The following is a 20,897-nucleotide window of genomic DNA, read 5'->3' on the forward strand; positions in this document are numbered from 1 at the left end:
ATATATATATATATATATATATTTATAGAATTGGAAAAAATAATAACGAAATTCATCTGGAAGAACAAAAGATCAAGAATATCAAGGAAATTAATGAAAAAAACTGTGATGGATGAGAGCCTAGGTGTACCAGATCTTAAACTGTACTATAAAACAGTGATCATCAAAACAATCTGTTACTGGCTAAGAGATAGAAGAATGGATCAATGGAACAGATGGGGTAAATGACATCAGCAATATAGTATTTGATAAACCCCAAGATCCTAGCTTTTGGGATAAGAAATCACTATTTGACAAAAACTGCTGAAAAAACTAGAAAACAATATGGCAAAAATTAGGTTTAGATCAACATATCACACCCTATACCAAGATAAATTAAAAATGGGTATATGACTTAAGCATAAAGAGTGACTTTTAATGCATTACAGACTTTATAAGTAAATTAGGTGATTGTAGAATAGTATACCTGTCAGATCTATGAAGAAAGGAAGAATTTAAGACCAAACAAGAAATAGAGAACATGATAAGATGTAAAATGAATAATTTTGATTATATTAAATTAAAAAGGTTTTGTACAAATAAAGCCAATGCAGTCAAGATTAGAAAGGAAGCAACAAACTAGGAAAAAAATTTTATAACAAATTTCTCTGATAAAGGTCTCATTTCTCAAATATATAAAGAACTAAATCAAATTTAAAAGAAACCAAATCATTCCCCAATTGACAAATGATCAAAGAATATGAATAGGGAGTTCTCAGTGGAAGAAATCAAAGTTATCAATAATCATATAAAAAAGTGTTCTAAATCCCTCCTGATTAGAGAAATGCAAATCAAAACAACTCTTAAATACCACCTTACACCTAGCAGATTGGCCAATATGACAGTAAAGGAAAATAATAAATATTGGAGAAAATATGGCAAAATTGGGACACTAATGCATTGCTTGTGGAGTTGTGAATTGATATAACCATTCTGGAAGGCAATTTGCAATTATGTCTTTAAGGTTTTAAAACAATGCATGCCTTTCAATCCAGCAATTCCACTACCAGGTCCATATTTCAAAGAGATTAAAAAAAAAGGGGGTGGTGGTGGAGGATGGACCTGTTTGTACAAAAATATTTATAGCTGCACTTTTTGTGGCAGCAAAAAATTGTAAACTATGGGAATGTTCCTCAATTGGGGAATAACTGAATAAATTGTGGTCTATTATGGTGATGGAATACTGTTGTGCTATAAGAAAGGATGAAACCGTTGATTTCTATAAGAACTGGAAGGATGTAATGGGGGTAATTTGAGGAAAGGTGTTTGGGGTAAGGGAATTGAAAGGAGGATGTTGGAGACTTGGTATGTGAATAAACTAGGCTACAGGTAGGCTGGGATTAAAGGAGATTCAGGGTATAATAGGACTGAAGTCAGGAGTATAACACAGAAGGGAAACAGAGATCTTTGGGAGAAAAGAAGTTAAACTAAACAGACTAACACTGCAGGCTTACAGACAGGGACTTAGACTCAAACACAAGCTGAGAGAAATAGACTAGACTGAAATTAACAAACAGGCTTTAGTTAATTTCACAGGAAGGGACCTATTTTGAAGTAACACCTTCCTTCAAGATGGATGCCCAGCTTCCCTCTGAGCCCAGAGTAGGTTGTCTCTTTCCCTCTTCTCCCCTCTTGATAACTAACAGACAAAATACACTAAATAGAACTATTGAAACACAAAGGGTTTAATTGTTTGAAGAATGTTTGTTAGGAAGGTGGGTTAAAGGAAAGCCCTATCAGTTATCTCAGGAACCTCAGGTGGGGGAAGGGAAGTAAAGATGGAATCTGAGTAAGGACCTGCCTTACTCAGTTTTACAAAATCTATCTAAAGAAAATAAATGATGATTTGATTAAATTATAAATAATGCTGTCAATTAGATAACTCTTCACAGATTTAACTCCTCTCTAATTTCTCTCCTTATAAACTCCACAGCCACTAAGGTAAGGGAGGGAAGGCAGGGTGGTAATTAGGAAAGGAAGATATAAAGGGTCTATCTAAATTATTAATTTCTTAAGTAAAAATATCCATGCTAGGCTAAATTTCAATATTGAAGCTAGATAATCTAAGAGCTCGCTCATTGACTTCCTCCCTTCATGGAAGATCCAGTCAACTGCCTCTCCTCAAGATTCTAAAACCTCTAACAGCTTTTTGGAACTCAGCCAAAGCTAGAAAAAACTATAACCCCCAATTCTGTATACTACAAGGACCTACATGAACTGATGAAGAGTGAAATAAGTAGAAGCAGGAGAAACTGTACACAGTAACTAAAACACTGTGGGACGAGCAAATGTAATAGACTTTGCTACTAACAACAATATAATGATCCAAGGCAATTCTGAGGGAATTAATGAAAAGAATGCTATCCACATCTAGAGAAGGAACTATTGGAGTAGCAATGCAGAAGAAAACATAATTTATCACTTGTTTACTTGGGTATATGATTTGTGACTTTGGTTTTAAAAGATTATTACAAAAATGAACAATATGGAAATAGATTTTTGAGTAATAATACACATAAAACCCAGTAGAATTGCTTGTTAACTACAAGAGAGGGGAGGAAAGAGAAGATGGAGACAACTTGAATCATGTAACCTTGGAAAACTTATGTGTACATTTGTTACTGGAATAAAATTTTAAAAAAAAATTTTTAATGATCCCCCTCCCCAAAAAAACCTTTTCCCCCATTCCCAAAATTACCTACTATTTGAACCTTGTTTTTAAAGTACTATACTGCTTCCTGAAAGCACAAAAGTTTTCATGGGCTCAATGAAGAAAGTTAGTTGAGAAATGCCTATAGTAGATGTCTTTTAAAAAAATAAAAAAGATAATATTTATATAAAATAAATAGTACATACCATAACCACAGCAACTCTGAGAGAACTGTTCCAATTAGGCCATTAATAACAATGCACATTAATACTAATTTATTGGGAAACTCAAAGGCCTCAAATCCAGTATAATGAAGTAAAAAGAAGCCCGGCCATAACAGCAGCAGATTAAAGAGGCCTACAAAACCTGAACACACATATAAAAGAATCAGTTAGTCACTACAATTTATTTTCTTCCATAACTTTTTTATTGTCAAACTATATCTCTGAATCTGGCATAAGTCTTTACTGTTTATTTCACTAGAAGGTGAAAGCCAGGCTTGCTACCTGGCTGATGTTATATAACTTAACAGACAAAAATTCTATTAAAAAACTGATGAACATTAGTTCTCTTGAACTTAAATTAGCATAGATGATGAGAACCACTACTAAAATGATGCTAAATAGTATTGAACACAAAGTTGTTAACACTAGAGAACCTTAGTTCAGAAAGATATAATTATTAAAGATATTAGAATTCAAATTATCATTGAAGAATTGAGTTTTTACTTTATTCATTCAACAAATATTTGCTGAATATTTAACTACACATGAAAAGCATAATATACATGGTCCTTACCCTTCAGGAACTCACACAAACAAAAAAACAAATAATTATAATAAAAGGCAACATATTCTAAGGACCATATTAAAAATGACATAGAAGGGGATTGCCAATTTATAACTTTTTGAAAATAGGATCTGGTCTAATCTCATTATGAACGTCATGGACTAAGACTTGAGATAAGATTTCAGGGAATTCCTGAGATTCACATGGCATCCTAAGATTTATTTGGAGGGAAAAAAGGGGTAAGTGGGCCATAAGACACAAGTTATATCTGCTGTCATCTGTAGATACTAACTATCTCAATAAGCAGGAATAAGATTTCATAACATGAAAAACATTGAAGAATTTCACAGAATTACAAAGTTAAGTTGGAAGGAAGCTAAGGAATCCGTGGGAACAGGAATTAACATTCTCTGAAACTGGTCATCCAACCTCTCCTGAAGCCCACCAGAAAAGGGGAAGCCATTACTTTAATATGAAGTCCATTCCACTTTGGGGTCCTTCTAATTCAGAAGTTTTTTACTTATTCCAAACCTAAATTTGTCTACATATTTTTACCCACCTTATTTGTTTGACCCTCTGGGTTCAAACAGAATGTGTCACCACTATTTCCATAGTCCTTCAAATATTCCATTACAACTAATCTGTCATCTCTTTTCTGAATTATGACTGGTTCCTTCCACCAATACTGTATGACATGGCACTCAATCACCTAACCATCTGGGCATGCTCTAGTTATGTTTCAATTTTCAATGTCCTTCCTAAAATTAAACATTTGGAAGTGACCAAGTGTGGTGTGATTGGAGCAGAATACAGGGGGATTACATGCATTCTTCTAGCCATCATTCCTTAATTTCCTCAATAAATGATGCCAAAAATTAAGTTACCTGTTTTCTTTTTGGGAGAGGGGAGAGGAGATAGGGAAGGGAAAGACAAAGTTTGAAAATTGTCCTACATTAAAAAAAAAAAAAAACAGAATCTTCTAGGTTCCATTTCATTGGCAGCACTGAAAAACAGCAATGTATGATATATGACATGCCATTGTCTAGTTATTTAATAAACATGAGTGATAGACATCACGAGTGTTTTACTGGCTGGTGTCCATGTGATTCTAAAAGATATAGAGGAAGATCTATAAGTAGATGGCTTCTGAAGGATTTATAGAAGAGGAAGGCAAAAATTAAACAGGATGAGAAGACATGGATAGGATATGATTTACACAAATAACTACAGTTTCTATGTCAATGAGATCATAAATCCATTAAGTTCTAAAGTATTCTTTCAGGATAAAATCTAAACTACTCATTTTATCATTTAATAACCTCCATGAACTAGTTATATCCTAATTTTCCAAGCAGAACTCCCACTACTTCTCTACACAAATCCTTAGATTCAATTTGGTCAAAATAATCTTTATGAATTCTTTCTTCCATGCCTAAGCTCTATTCCAGTATCACCAATTGCTGATTAGACATTTCAAACCAAAAGTTCTTCAAGGATCTCAAATTCAAACATGTCCAAATGATAAAACTTTTTCATTGTCTTTCCCAAAAACTCAACCCTATTGCTGCTGGGGACACCAAAATTCTTTCACTTATCCAGGTCCATAATCTTGATGTCATCCTTTATTCCTCAGTGTTACTCACTCCACATATCTAATTTCTGTCAAATCTTATCAGTTCTATCTCTGCAACATCTCTTGAATACACTTCCTTTTCTCTACTAACATAGTCACTACCCTGATATAAGTACCTGGATTATTGATATGGACTCTTAATTAGTTGCTCTAACTCAAGTCTCTTCCCATTCTAATTCCCAATAAAGAAATTTTCTTCAAGTGTACATTTCACCACATCACCTCCATATACACAGAGTCAAACTTAAGTTGCTCCTTATAAGCTCTAGGAACAAATATAAAGTCTTCTCACATTTAGTGTTCTTCACATATTCTTTCAAGTTCTTCTTATCTTTCTATTCTTATACATTATTCCCCATTTCAGTCCAGCTATACTGGCCATTTTCCTGATCCTTGCCTACAACCCTCCATCTTTTACATTTATGCCTTTGGAATGGCTGTTTTCCATGTCTAAAATGCTCTTCACCTTCACCTCCTGGAATCACTAGTTTTCTGCAAAACTTAGTCAACAAGCATTTATTAAGTTACTACTGGACACACAAGTATCACATTCTTTAAGTTTTCTAGACTCCAGAGAAGCTAGGTGGCTCAGTGAATAAAGAGCCAGGCATGGAGACACAGGAAGTCCTGGGTTCAAATTTGACCTCAGACATTTATTAGTTGTGTGACCCTGAGCAACTCGCTTAACCACACTTGCCTAGGCCTTATTGCTCTTCTGCTTTGGAACTGACATTTCTGCCTTAGAACTAAGAGAGAAGGTAAAAGTTTTGGGGGAGAATTTCTATCCCTAGAATTTAGAATAGTACCTAGCACACAACAACAGAAAATAAGGCGATATCTGTGGACTAATTGATTGACCTATCCAAATCTTATTCATTCAAGATCCAGTTCAATTTCACTCTTTTCCAAATATGTACATTTTGAAAATTTCAATATAATGAATTCTTTCCTCCTCTGTTTACAGCACTTTATGTCATTATATTTGACATTTTTGTCTTGTTTTTACAAACTCAAGTCACAGATACTGATTAAAAATTTCCTGGAAGCACTACTTCTTCAAAATAAAAATATTTTTCCAATTATTAACATTACACTAAGAAGGAAAACTTCACAAGATTTCAAACCAATTTAGATTTGACACAGCATGTCATACTTGAAGGGAGTTTAGTAAACTAGTTATCTTACAAAAGTAAAAGTAGGAACAATTTTCTTTTCACATTTTTAAGAAAAAAACATGTCATTGATAGAACACTTTACTTGCACCCAGAATACTTGAATATAACTTTATTGACATATCATTTTGCTGATGTTACTACAATTGAGTCAGATTTTAAAGTAAGAAACAACTTTAGAAATCAAATAGATCAATTCTCATTTCAAAGACTCGGAAACTGAGGCCAAGAGTTTAACAGACTGACTCAAGATTATATAGCAAATTGGTAACAGAGAAAGAACAAAGGTCTTCTAACACTGGGCCAAAGGTTCTCTCTACAATACCACACAATCTCCTTATCTGATGACACAGAGACAAAGAATAGCCTTTATATGGTTCTTCTTCATTACCATAATAGTTTCCAGAAGAACTAAGAACTTCATTTCCAAAAACAGACCTATGAATATCAGTTTTATTTTTAAGTAGATATAAGGTAACAAAGAATGGATGGATTCTATTTGAGAAAGCTCTAAACCAAGTTTATAGTGAGCTTAAGAGTTCTGAAAACTAATTTTGTCATTCAGTCATATTAGTTATGTCTGACTCTTGATGATCCCATTTGGCAAACATATTGAAATGGTTCTGTCATTTCCTTTTCCAACTTATTTTACAGATGAAGAACTGAGGCAAGCAGAGTTAAGTGACTTGCCCAGGCTCACAAAACTTGTAAGTACCTTGGGCCAGATTGGAACTCAAGGAGATAAGTCTTCCTGACTATAGGCTCACTGTGCTACCTAGCTGTGGGTGCAAAAACAGTTTTAATCACAATAAGGAAATACCAGGCAGAACCAATTTCAAAAGCCCATATGATCTTTCTTCCTAATATGGCAATAAAACCAAAGAATGCATTATTCCTAATAGTGTGATAGTGAATTTATTTCTTTTGTTTTCTTATGAAGTACACATTGTCACATGAAAAAAATGAGTCTGGATTATCTGTCACATGAGATTTCTATTACCCAATAAAGAAGAAAAGGGATGTGACTCAGTAAAAGTGAAGAAAGGTTGCTACCCTCTTCCCTTTTGGCAGTAAGATGAAAAATTCTTCTTTTCAACTATATCCATGCTCTACTCTGAGGAAAAATATATTGTTGTGTGCTAAAAGCTTAGAATGCTCAAAAAGAAGCTAGAAAAGAAAGCTAAGAGTAATGAAAACAAAAGCTCAAAGGATAAGACTTTGGCTCACAGCCACCACATGTCACCACAGTGCCTGGTGTGATCACTCATATTTAGTAATTCAGAAACTTGTATTCCACATATCATTGCCATATAGCAACATTTATAGAATACTAGTATTTAAAAGGTGGGTACTGGGGGGCAGCTGGGTGGCTCAGTGGATTGAGAGCCAGGCCTAGAGATGGGAGGTCCTAGGTTCAAATCTGACCTCAAGACACTTTCTAGCTATATGAACTGGGCAAGTCACTTAACCCCCATTGCCTAGCCCCTATCACTCTTCTGCCTTGGAGCCAATACACAGTATTGACTCCCAAGACAGAAGATACGGATTTAAAAAAAAACAACAAACAATACAAGGTGGATACCGGTTTCTTTTGGAATTTTGGAGTCAATTAGAGGATCTGAAATTTCCAAATGGCAGATCCTTTTTCAACTCTGTCCATAACTTCTTATCCATCTGTACTATCTGTCCCATTACAAATTCTATAGAGTTCATTCAAATACTTGTAGTAATTTGGACAAGAGACATTTCTACATATACTTTGGGTCACATCTATGTAGACAGTCAAAGAGTGGAACCCAAGAAGAGAGTCATTTTTTTTTAAACCCTTAACTTCTGTGTATTGGCTCATAGGTGGAAGAGTGGTAAGGGTGGGCAAATGGGGGTCAAGTGACTTGCCCAGGGTCACACAGCTGGGAAGTGTCTGAAGCTGGATTTGAACCTAGGACCTCCCGTCTCTAGGCCTGACTCTCAATCCACTGAGCTACCCAGCTGTCCCCAAGAGTCATTTAAAAAAGCACTTAGTTGCCCCTGACAAGTTCAAGTCTTCAGGTCCACAAAGGCTATATTTTGCTGAAGAAGGTAATGTATCAAAGTACTAGAGTACAAATACCTTGGTTTTCAAAAAAGGGGTAGAGTGTGCTAATCATAAGTTGGCAATATTGCATACATTTTCACAAATGGTTTCTGTGTTGCTCAGTTTAGCGTAAATATTGTGTCAATTTTCTTTATCTTTATTTTTCTTTAGATGGTTCTGGGGGCTTGCAGGGGGAAGCTAGAAAAGGGCATATGTATATGGAAATGCTCATGAAATAAAAAACTAATGACTAATTTTCTTAAGGACAACTTAAGAAAATACAGCCAATAAACCTGGCTTCAATTACTAAAATCTTAAAAGGCAATATTAAAAGACCTTTTAATCATCTTGAAACATCTTGAAAGGACTATAGCAATTACAAAGAATTATATATTTGTATTATGTCTTCAACATGAACAGGTCATGGTTTGTGAAGTTTCATTATTTCTAATTCTCTCTTATTCAGTCTGATCCACTGTTCTTTTTCTCTCAATTTTTTAAAAATTCAAACTAAATGGTTTTGACGGCTTGCTTTATTTATAATACAGTTTGTAATGAAATCTGGAAATGCTACTTACCCCTTCATTCCCACATCTTCATTATTTCCCTGATTTTTAAAAAATCTCATCTCTCCAAATTAATAGTTATTAGTTAAAACTATTAAAAAAAATCTCCTTTATAAGTATTATTAGAATAGCTTTAGAATTGTAAATTTATTTTTAAAATAATTTTTTTAGCATATTGCCATGGCCCAGCCACAAGCACTGAAAATTTTTTTAGCTATTTGTTATTCTTTATTTTTAAACTTTGTAGTTGATGTATGCTTTGCTAAGTTGCTTCCCAAATATCTGGTACATTTTGTAGTTACTGTGAATGAGATTTTCCTTTCTATTATTGCCTCTTGAATTTATTTTTTATTTTAAAGAAATGCTATTGATTTTTAAGGTTTTATTTTACAGCCTATGACTTTGCCAAAGATATTAACTGTCATAACTAAATGGCATAAATTCTGCTCATTCCTCCAGATCTTCTACTTAAATACAAATCATTAGCAAACAGGGAGAGTTTTATATCCTTTATACATATGTTTATACTGTATTTCACATATGCAGCTTGACAGTCCTTCCTGACATGGTGTTAGGAAGACCTAAGTTTGAATCAGACCTCACTTTTATCATCCCAGATAAGTCCTACTTAACCTTTGCCTTAGTTTCCTAATCTGTATAATGGGGACAATACCACCTTTTTAAAACTTTAAAGCATTATCTAAATGCTAGAATTTTTTTAATTAGTTATCATTTTATCTTATTGTCATTGCAGGAATTTATAAGACTTTGTCAAATAATAACAGAGAGAGAGAGAATATCCTTGTTTTATTCTGTTATTTTAGTATGTTTAGTTTTAGATAATTTTTATATTAGAAAATAATTCCTCTGTGCCTATACTTTGTAGGAATTTTTAGAATAAATTACTATTTTATTATGCCATAGGCTTGTGTAAATGGAATTTTGTGCCTCTGGACTTCTTTTTCCAGTGCCCCACTCTCCTCCTATCTTAGCATGATGTTGTAGGCAGGATGTAGATTCTGAGTAGCTCTGTCTCTCTGGTGCTCCATCAAGGTAGGCTGCTGGAGCTCTGGCTCTTTCCTGTGCTCACACCCCTTTCTATCTTTTTACACTTAGAGGCTTTTTCTATATCTCTTGAGATAATTCTATGGTTTAGGATGTTTTAAATATGATTAATAATGTTGTTTTCCTAATGCTAAAAGGTCCTTGTATAACATTCAATTTGGTCATAATGAAAAATTTCTTGAGTAAGTATTAAAGCCTAATTGATAGGTTTAAAAATTTTTTGAATCAAAACTCAATAATATTGTTTAATATTTCTCTCATTTTATCCTTCCTGTGGTATTTTAGCATATTTGTCTCATTAAAAAAATGAATCTGGAAGAATGCTTTCTCAATTTCTGAAAATAATTTATGTAGTATTTATATTAATTCATTTTTAAAGGTTTGATAGAATTTTTCTGTAGGACCAAAAATTGTTTTTTATATCTTTAATTTTGTAATTTCTTTGGAACTAATCCTACTTCCTTTTCCAAGACTGAAGTACTTAAGATCTCTACTTGGTTTTCTATTATTTTCTATTCTAATTTAAGGTAAGCTATAAAACTCTTTTATATAATCAGCTTAATTATTATATAACTCTGCATAACAGGTTCTTATCATTTTATTTCTTCTGATTTCGTTGTGAGACTGTTATTCATTTGCTATTTTGTTGATTTGATTTTCTGTCTTCCTTTTTTATCAAGTTGGCTACAGATTTATATTTTGCTAGTCTTTTCAAAAAATAAATAATGGCTCCTATGAGAAAATACCTCCTTCTTACTACTTTACAGAGTAGAAGATCCAAAGATTATTTTCTCTCTTCTTTGCTTTTTTTTCCCCTTTTAAAAAATTCTTTGTTATATGAAAATAGCTCTCTGGATGTGAAAATAAAAGGATGTATCAGGGAAATTTAGTCAACATAAAAAACAAAATATATTAATAAAATTTAAAAACACATCATAGCAAATTAAGCTAATTCATTTTTTTGAGGTTAATAGACTGGTAGGCCAGAGGAATGCCATATAGTTTATCCAAGGTTTCTGACAAAATTTTTTGTGAAATTCTCTTTTTTTTTAATCCTTTTTTTTTTTAAACCCTTAACTTCTGTGTATTGGCTCCTTGGTAGAAGAGTGGTAAGGGTGGGCAATGGGGGTCAAGTGACTTGCCCAGGGTCACACAGCTGGGAAGTATCTGAGGCCGGATTTGAACCTAGGACCTCCCGTCTCTAGGACTGACTCTCAATCCACTGAGCTACCCAGCTGCCCCCTTTCATGAAATTCTTAGAGGAAAGACAGAGATATGAACTAGATGGCATTATAATTGGGTGGATTCAGAAAAAGCTGAACAGACAGACCCAAAGAGTAGTCAATAAGCAATTCATGCCAACTTAAAAGGCAATCTCTAATGAACTATTCCAGAGGTGCTTGGCCTTATGTGGTTAAAGAAGTCTGTCAATAACTTAAATAAAGACAGGCTTATCAAATTAGCAAATCATACAAAGGTATGAAGTATTAAAACTGTCAAAATATAATCTCAAAAGGTTATAACAGGCTATGACCTTTGACCCTGATTAAGAGGATGAAATTTAATAGGGATAAATGTTAAGTCTTGTACTACAGTTTAAAAGAAAATCGACTTCTGTACAAAATATGGGATGTAGTATATTAGAAAAAGATCTGAAAACTAATGGATAACCAACTCAGTGAGTCACTAGTGCAATATGATAGTCAAAAAAATATTGACTACAATATTAGGTTGTATTTCAAGGCACAGTATCTAAGACCTTATTTGGGGGTGGGGGAAGAGGAACAGAGAAATGAGATTTATTCTTTCCTGTCTTAGTAAGACATCTAGAATTTGGTTCCGGATGCTTCATGAATGAAACTAACAAGCTGAAGAACGTCCAAAGCAAAGCAACCGAGAAGCTCAGATATAAATAACAATGGAAGAAATTGAGTCTATATAGTCTGGAGAAGAGAAGAATTCGTAGGAAGAGGGCACATGATCACCATTTTCAAATATTTAAGAGCTATCTCATGAAAGAGAGATTACAGGGGCAGCTGGGTAGCTCAGTGGAGTGAGAGTCAGGCCTAGAGACAGGAGGTCCTAGGTTCAAATCTGGCCTCAGACACTTCCCAGCTGTGTGACCCTGGGCAAGTCACTTGACCTCCATTGCCCACCCTTACCACTCTTCCACCTATGAGATAATACACCGAAGTACAAGGGTTTAAAAAAAAAAAAAAAGAGAGAGAGAGATTACAGTTGCTCTCCTTGGCCCTATGAGATAAAACTATGGGTAGATGTTCTAAAGTAGTAGATTTAGGTATGGTGAGGAGAAACTAACAAATAAAAGTGACCATAAATGGAACAACTGACTTGGGGGGGAATAGATACATACTTATTGGAGGTCTTCAAGCAAAGACTGGATAATCACTTTTGGGATACATTACATAAGTCTTTGTTGCTCAGGTATGTGTTGGAAAAAATGGATTCTGATATACTCTCCTTCCAATTAAGTTCTACGGTTCTATAATTGTCCTTCCCAAGTAGGGAGGATAGAATCAACCATAATGAGTGTAAATTGCAAAATAGAGGTGGGGGTAGGGGTGGAATAGACTATTTAATCACAAAGTACCTTATGGTGATAAAATTTCATGAATTTAATCAGATACCTTCATAAATTAAAGAAAATTAAGTAATAAAATATTAAAATAATGACAACACACAGAAAGTGAGTTAGTTATTTAGAGAAAAAAAATTCTATGAATTAATAGTCTTACCAAAGAACATTGGTATATCCAACTTATCTTCTCTGTCTACTTTTCTCTTAATCATAACAATATAGACAGCATAGAGCATGGCACCAATAAGAGACCAAATAGAACCTGTAAATGTAAAAAGCAGGGTTTTTTTTTTTATGTACTCTTAAAACACATTTGCCTTTTTTCCATTTCCCTGGTCCTTTGTCTTTCTATTGTTTCCATTCTTTTCTATTCAAATCATACCCATCCTTCAAGGTCCAACTCAAATCCCATCTCCTCCACAAAGCCTTTTCCAACTACTCCTGTCAACACCGATCTCTCCTTTCCCTTAATTCTTACTGTTCTCTTTAGTACTTACTACAATTACACACTCACAATCTTATATTTTTTTTCTAGTTAAATAATGCATTGAAGTTGATATGCCCAACTAGATTTCAAGTTCCTTGAAGACAGGAAACGTGTGTTGTTCCAGTCTTATAACCCTTAAACTATGTAGTAACTGGTTTACAGAAGACATATTAATAAATATTTAATAAACTTACTACTTATTCTTGATGGTTTTGGAATATGAAATTTTAATAAATCATTAAAGACATTTAATTAAATTTCAAACAAGTCAAATATTTGCTTTGTGAAAAATTCTTAGCACTTCAAAAATTTTATTGCATTCATTTTTTTCTTTTTGGTTTTCAGGCTCTCAACTTCCCATAACCAAAAAAGACATTCGGAGTAAAATAAATGATAAATGTGAAAATTGGGATTTGAATGTTTATAATTGTGCAACCAGATTACAAACAACTGAATCCTATTTGTACATGAACAATATAATTTGGAAAGGGAACAGATGAGGAAATTGAAGCCCAAAGAGGTTAGATGGCTTGCCCACAGTAACACAGGAAGTCAGCAGAACTAGGATCTGAATGTAAGTTCCTGATCTGGAAATAACTCCTCATTCCACTCTACTATACTGTCTTTTCCCATAAAGGTGTGTACATATCTATAGCTGTATACATACATAATAATACACTATATATATACTCTTATAAAATATTGAGATCGATTAAACAGAGTGGGAAAAGTGTGGTAATGAATAAAGAGCTTTTCTCAATGCCAGGAAGAACTCTTATTCAAGTCTAGCATCTTACACATGCTGGTAATATAATCTTGAAGAGGTCACATAATCTCTTAGCACTAACAAAAACATTTAATGGGGGGCAGCTGGGTAGCTCGGTAGCTCAGTGGATTGAGAGTCAGGCCTAGAGATGGGAGGTCCTAGGTTCAAATCTGGCCTCAGACACTTCCCAGCTGTGTGACCCTGGGCAAGTCACTTGACCCCCATTGCCCACCCTTACCACTCTTCCACCTATGAGCCAATACACAGAAGTTAAGGGTTTAAAAAAATTAAATAAATAAAATAAAGAAAGAAAACATTTAAAGGCCATAAATTGTAGAAAGGGTGCCTAATGGCATTATCTAGCGTTATTAGAAGTTTCTCCTCTAGAAGTTCCTGCTATCAATGAAAGCACAAATCTGGCCCCTTGTACTATTTAACAACTATTTATCCTTTACCTATAGCTATATGAAAAATATAGCATGATATATCTACATATATAAGTTAAGCTTTCTTACATATACAGAGACTTGTACATACCTATTGTATCTTTTCCAGCAGATTTCTCAGACCCTGAAAGGTTTACCAGCACAACACCTCCAATGCTATGGAAAAAAGGGGTCATTACTAATCAGAATAACAATTTATTCTGAAGAAAGCTGCTTTTAAAAATAATTTTTAGTGAGAGATCTTTAAACTGTCCATAGTCACTAATCTTGACATTGAGGTTTTTTTTTAAAGGTTATTTATGGGAGAAATAGTCAATCAACCTGTTAAATTCAGGTCAGGGGAATGGGTAGAGTGAGGTACTCAATGTAATACGTAAATAGAAATGATTGATTTTTTTTTTAAACCACAAGAAAAATTTTTTTTATTAGGGTTAAACTTCTTAGATATATTTCTGTTTATAAATTTCAGTTGAATCTTGAAGGAAGTCAGGGTAAGAGACATTTCATTTCCATAGTCTTGCCTTAATAGTTCCCAATACCTGGAATGTTTTCTCCCATCCCTTACCTCTAGCTCTTAGAATCCCTGGGTCAGGTCAAATGCCACCTTCTATAGGAGGTCTCTTCCAAACCCTTAGCTTCTGATGCCTTCCTTTATAAGGTAATTTCAATCCATTCTGTAATTATCTGTGCAACTGCTTAAGTACATGCTGCCTATTCCATTAGAATGCAATCTCCTTAAGGATAAGAATTGCTTTTTATTTTTCTTTGTATCTCTAGCATTTAGCACAATGCCTGGTACATAATAAGCTCTTACCAAATGCATGTTGGCTAACATATGAATTATTAAGATGTCAGCCAAAATTGGATTTCAGAGCATATTAAAGAATAAAGAAAAAAACCTCAAATCTATAAAGGCAACAACATTTCTTTCTCGAACCCTACAAATACGTTTATAAGCAAAACAAAAATAGTGACATTTTGCTATAGAAAGTTAAAAGAATAACTATATCATTTTCACAGAGGAAAAGTAAGGCTGATTCAAAGACCTAACCAATTCAAAATTTGGCAAAGGTCAGCATTTTCATTTCCGACTCACTATATGGTACTATAGGATGACTTGGGTTCAAATCCTACCTTTGTTTGCTGTGTGTGTGACTTTAGACCAGTCACTTAACATTTCTGGTCATCAGTTTTCCTCATCTATAAAATAAAAGGGTTGAACTAGATGATCTCTAAGTTCCCTTCCAATTCTAAATCCTATTAACCGCTTTCAAGTTGCATCTATTTAAGTGGAATAATGAAATATTCTTAACCTTTACCTAAATAGGATTTGTGATTTCTTTGATGTGGGTACTTCTATTTGTGGTAGCAGATTATAATCCCTATACCACTTAGTAGATAGTCTTGGAGAATTATTATGGCTGAAAAACTCAGGCATTATAAGATAATTAGTCTGATTATAAAATCCATGGATTAGAACTCAGGATAGCAAAATAAATAATCAATAGATGTTTTCCCTTAAGAGATTCTGGTTTTGCTTGTTTTTAAGTTCTGAATTTAGCCCAAATAAAAAGGACATTCTCCTGTATATAGAAGATATATGAAATGCAGAAAAATGCAGATTATACATGAAACTGTAGGGCTTTATTACATAGCTTGCTTTTGTTTTAAAGTACGTAATAAGTTCAACCTGTAGCTTTCAAAGCTGTTCTGCTTGTCTATGCTTCTTTCTGGCCTTCCTTACTTTCTCTTCTATGCATTTTAAATAAAGATGCCTCAATGACCCTTTTTTCTTTTTTTTTTCTTCCTTTCTTTTTTCTTTTTTTTCTTGCTACTTTAACCCTTCTAACCCTCCCACCTCTGTCCTTGTGGAAAAAAACAAAAACAAATCCCTTATATTAATATACATTTCCAAGCAAAACAAAACAAAACACAAACTCTTCACTCAAGCTATATCCAAAAAAGTTTCTTAACCTACACCATATCAACTCTTTGTTAAAAATAGGAAGGGCAACGAGGTGGCTCAGGGGATAGAGAACCAAAACTGGAATTGAGAGGACTTGAGTTCAAATCTAGCTTCTAGCTCAAACACTTTCTTGACCTGGGCAAGTCATTTAACTCCAATAGTCTATCCCTTACCATTGTTCTGCCTTGGAACTGATGCCTGTATCAATTCAAAGACTTCTAGAAGGTAAGGTTAAAAAAAAAAGAAAAAAAAGAAAAAAAAAAAGAAAAACAGGCTTCATCACCATAAATCCTCTGAAATCACAATTGGTTATTACATTGATCAAACTCTTTAAGTATTTCAAAGTTGTTTTTCCATAAAGAACTTTTAATAATGACTTATTTTACATATATAGATATAGTATGCTAGTATATTTTAAATACATAGTATTGATTCTAAGACAGAAGATAAGGATTAAAAAAAAAACTTCTATTAAATTGAAAGCCAATAATGTCTACTTCTCTTCACAAATTATTCTTCCTAAGAGGTCCAGAAAAAAAACAGAAACTCAAGACAGGCATGAGTAGCACAACCCCACCTTCAAATCTCCACTGATATGTTTCTTTTGCTTTGGCCTATCTTTTTATCACCAAATCCAACTTTTATAAAGTTGTACCATTTTTCCCTATATCCCAATCCATCCCCTACATCCCAAGACCAGGAAAAAAGTAATTCTATATTTGTTTCAACCAAAACAAAATACTTATAATTTGGTAGTCTTACCATAAAATGACAGCTAACAGTTTAGAAAGAGTAAATCTGTCTCCACTGTTACTTGGAAACACTGCAGCTAAGATTAAAGTAAAAAGCCCTGTGAAAGATTAAAATAAATGATTAATTAAAATACCCTTATGACTGTATATTGCCAAATATTTTCATGCATAAGAAAATGACAAGCTTAACTTTAGAATGAGTTGATATTTTGTATTTAAATAATCTTAATGAATGATAGTATAGTCAGCTAGAATCAATTTTCCATTGGTCATTAAAAATTCCTTTAAATCAAATGACAAGGGGCAGCTGGGTAGCTCATTGGATTGAGAGCTAGGCCTAGAGATGGGATGTCCTAGGTTCAAATCTGGCCTCAGACACTTCCCAGCTGTGTGACCTTGGGCAAGTCACTTGACGCCCATTGCCTACCCTTACCACTCTTCCACCAAGGAACTAATATACAGAAGTTAAGGGTTTAAAAATATATACTAAATAAATAAATAGATAAATAAAAATAAATCAAATGACAATGTTTAATATATTTCAAGAATGGATCAATATGTTTTAAAAACTCATGCAGCTAAAACTGGAGATTCAAAAGCAGTTTTCTGATTCATAATCATGAGTGTGTAAAGAAGTTTTTCTTTTAAACACTAAAAATATTTATCATCTGGTTTGAGGTGACTCAGCTTTTAAAATAGGTTATTACAAACCAGAATAGAGTTCAGAAGTAGGTGATTATATTTAGTTATAAGGTCTGAGGAAATACTTCAGACCAGAAATGGAAGGAGATAAGACAACCCTCTCGTGAATAGTTGTGCTATAAAAATACAGAGGAGCATGTTTATATCACCAGATTCAAATGGCGGTTTTAAGTTTTCATCCTTGACATCTCCATATCTTTTTCATTTTGTCTGCTTCCCTAGCACCTAACAGTGCCTTGATCATGACTGAGACCAAATTAATGATTGCACTGTTGGGTACTGTTAACCAGTCTTTTCATTCTTGACACTTATTCTTCCTTCCTCAAGCTTCCAGGATATATCATTCTTATACTTTCAGTCTTGTCTGACTATTGCTATCAACCCATCTGGACCTTCACCTTGCTACCACTCCTTTAAAAATGGGTACATAACACATTTACACATATAGCACTTGAAAGTCTGCAAAGAATTTTCACTGATATTATCATCCCTATTTTATAGATAATAAACACTAAGAAATTGTGTGGCAGACACTGCAGTGTATGCAGCATGATTTGAAGTTCCAAAACTAGTGCTTCAAGTCATTCTACACCACTTAACTCTGGTTCTGTCCTTTGTACTTCCTCTCTACAACATCTTCATTAGCCATAGCTTCTAAACTAACTGCTTCATTTGTTATATATATATATTTTTTTCTAATACCCAAATTTATATTTCTTCCCCAAACCACTCCCTAAAGCAGTTCCATACTTCCAATTGCTTGGTTAATATCTCCACTTGAATGTCCTACTCCTGCTTCAAAGTTGGCATATCTCAAACTGAAATCATCTTACTCTCTAAACATGCCCTCCCTTCTAATGCCTTTATTTCTTAATGGAACTTCCTTTTTCCCAGGCATACATACACAGAATATTTGGATCAACATTATACCTCTTCACTTTTCATTATCTCCCAACACATTATTAGCTGTAAAAACCCACTGACTTTTACCTCTAATTTATCTTAAAACCACCACTGCTACTGAAACCACCCCTAGCTCAGATGCTCAGATGCTCACATCAGTTGTACTAAAGTAAGACCTTACTAAATAAATTTTAAAATTGCAGAGGGACTTCAAAGGCAACCTTTAAATAAACAGGAACTTCACTTAGAAAATCCCCAACTAGCCTCTGCTTTAAGTTCAACAATGAATGGGAACTCAGTGGCTTGCAAAGATGCCCATTTCAGCAAATACATAAAAAAATAAATTTAAAGAAAAAAGCTCTATTAGTAAGTCTATTATTCTGTAGATCTAAAGATACCTCTTTAAAACAACTCTCCTTTCACTTAAACCAGCCCTCTAGGAACAAAAAGAACTTATCTAAAACTTCTTCCATCTAACAACCCTTTAAAGATAAAACATACATTTTCCCATAATCCTTTGGGTCCCCTGTAATTTTTGTCCTTTCTGGGAAAGTGGTATTCCATGATTTACATCTATATAATATTATGAAAGAATAGTGTTAATAAAGAAATTGGTTTCTTAAAAAAACAAAGCATAAAGAAAAATAAAAAAGACTATGCAATTTCTCAAGAATAATTTAACCTAATCTCCTCATTTCTGGGCCCAGCTCATTTGTCCACCTAGAGCACCAGTCCAAAATATAGGGAGAGACTAATAGATACACCATCTCTCTGAGGATCATCATGCATTTTCATCCATTTTGTTTTCCCAATGTTGATGATCAAATTAGTCTCTTTTAAACAATTACGTGTTTCATTGAAAATCTGTAGTGTAGAAAGTCGATGCAGCTATTACGTTGTCTACAAAGAGAATTCTGAGAGCTCAGCAGGATCAATTTGCGCTCTGCATACTAGAGCTAGGAATATGTCACTCTGGTTTGATGCTTCACCCAATGTTAGTGATCAGTAGATTCCTGCAGTCACATTTCATATGGTATACTTTATTATCTTAACAAGATAACTGGAAGACAATTTTTGAGAAAGAAAAGTCTTTAAAACTGCAAATTGCTATTGGTTCAAATACTTTTAAAAAAAATTAACAAATAAGCACAGCGGAATCTTGTATTCTCTACCTATATTAGTTCAGTAAAAAATACACTATCTGCAGGAGGATAGTGCCTATAAAACCTATTTCTTTTGTACATTTAAAACAAAGATATCCATAAGGCGTACATAACCCATTTTCAAATATTTTTATAGATGTGAGATAGCAAGTATAGTTGATAGTCTGTCATCTAATTTCCTTTTTTTGTTGTTTTCAAATAGGTAGGACCTCTCTGTCACATAAGTATTATACATTAAGATATCAACCTTTTTTAAAATTATCTAGTAACACTATTTGCAACCTTTTATGACATAAAACAGGTTTAACCATGTTCCTTTCCTATACAAAAAGTTCTCATAGTTCCCTCTTGCTTCTAGATTAAAATACAAATTTCTCCATTTGATTTTTAAGGATAGAGGGCAGAAGATAATGATTGGAATTTACTGGCAAAGGGAATTCCTAGATGAGAAAACTGGGTGTTCTAATACAGATAAGTACTTTCTCAGAAAATTATAGCCTTGAAGAGTTGCCTAAGATAAGAGGAGGTTAAGTGATCTATTCAGGATGACACTGCCTGTCAGAGACTAGAATTGAACCCAGGTCTTCATAGCCCTGAAGTTCGTTCTCTCTCTCTCTCTCTCTCTCTCTCTCTCTCTCTCTCTCTCTCTCTCTCTCTCACATACCATACCACACTTAACATTCAAAGTCTTTCATAATTTGGCTCTTGCCTGATTCTCCAGGCTTATTCCACATTCCTCTTCCTTATACACTTGAGGTTCCAACAAAAATAAGCTTACTTGATGTTGTCCTTCCGTGATATTCCAACCCTCAAAACAATAATTTACACAGGCTATCTTCCATATTTCAAGTGGACTCCTTACTCACACATTTACACATATAATACTTGAAAGTGCTATGGAATACACTCCTTACTCACCTATACCTAAAAAAACCCAACAATACTTGCTTCCTTTAAGGATCAAATCCCACCTTCTACAATAAGCCTATCCTGATTCTCTTACAGTAAAAAATGCTTACACTTCCCTTCCTTTGGAATTTACTTTATGGCTACATTGTATCTATAATGAGTTTTTCTGTGTTGATTCCTCCTCTATACCCCCTCCCTCCCTTCCTTCCTTTCCTT

At 33.8% G+C, this 20,897-nt stretch overlaps 1 protein-coding gene across 1 annotated transcript in view; it reads right to left on the reverse strand.

The window, feature by feature from the left end:
* SLC35F5 (solute carrier family 35 member F5) overlaps positions 1-20,897 on the reverse strand; it is a 62,356-nt gene that overhangs the window by 16,059 nt on the left and 25,400 nt on the right. The window contains exons 9-12 of the mRNA XM_044669913.1: positions 17,015-17,102; positions 14,378-14,442; positions 12,745-12,849; positions 2,896-3,055 (exon numbers count right to left, since the gene is read on the reverse strand). Coding sequence (XP_044525848.1) covers positions 2,896-3,055; positions 12,745-12,849; positions 14,378-14,442; positions 17,015-17,102 — 418 coding nt within the window. The remainder of the gene's footprint in view (positions 1-2,895; positions 3,056-12,744; positions 12,850-14,377; positions 14,443-17,014; positions 17,103-20,897) is intronic.

The sequence above is a fragment of the Gracilinanus agilis genome, chromosome 3 (genome assembly GCF_016433145.1).
Source record: "Gracilinanus agilis isolate LMUSP501 chromosome 3, AgileGrace, whole genome shotgun sequence".
NCBI classification, from domain to species: Eukaryota; Metazoa; Chordata; class Mammalia; order Didelphimorphia; family Didelphidae; genus Gracilinanus; species Gracilinanus agilis.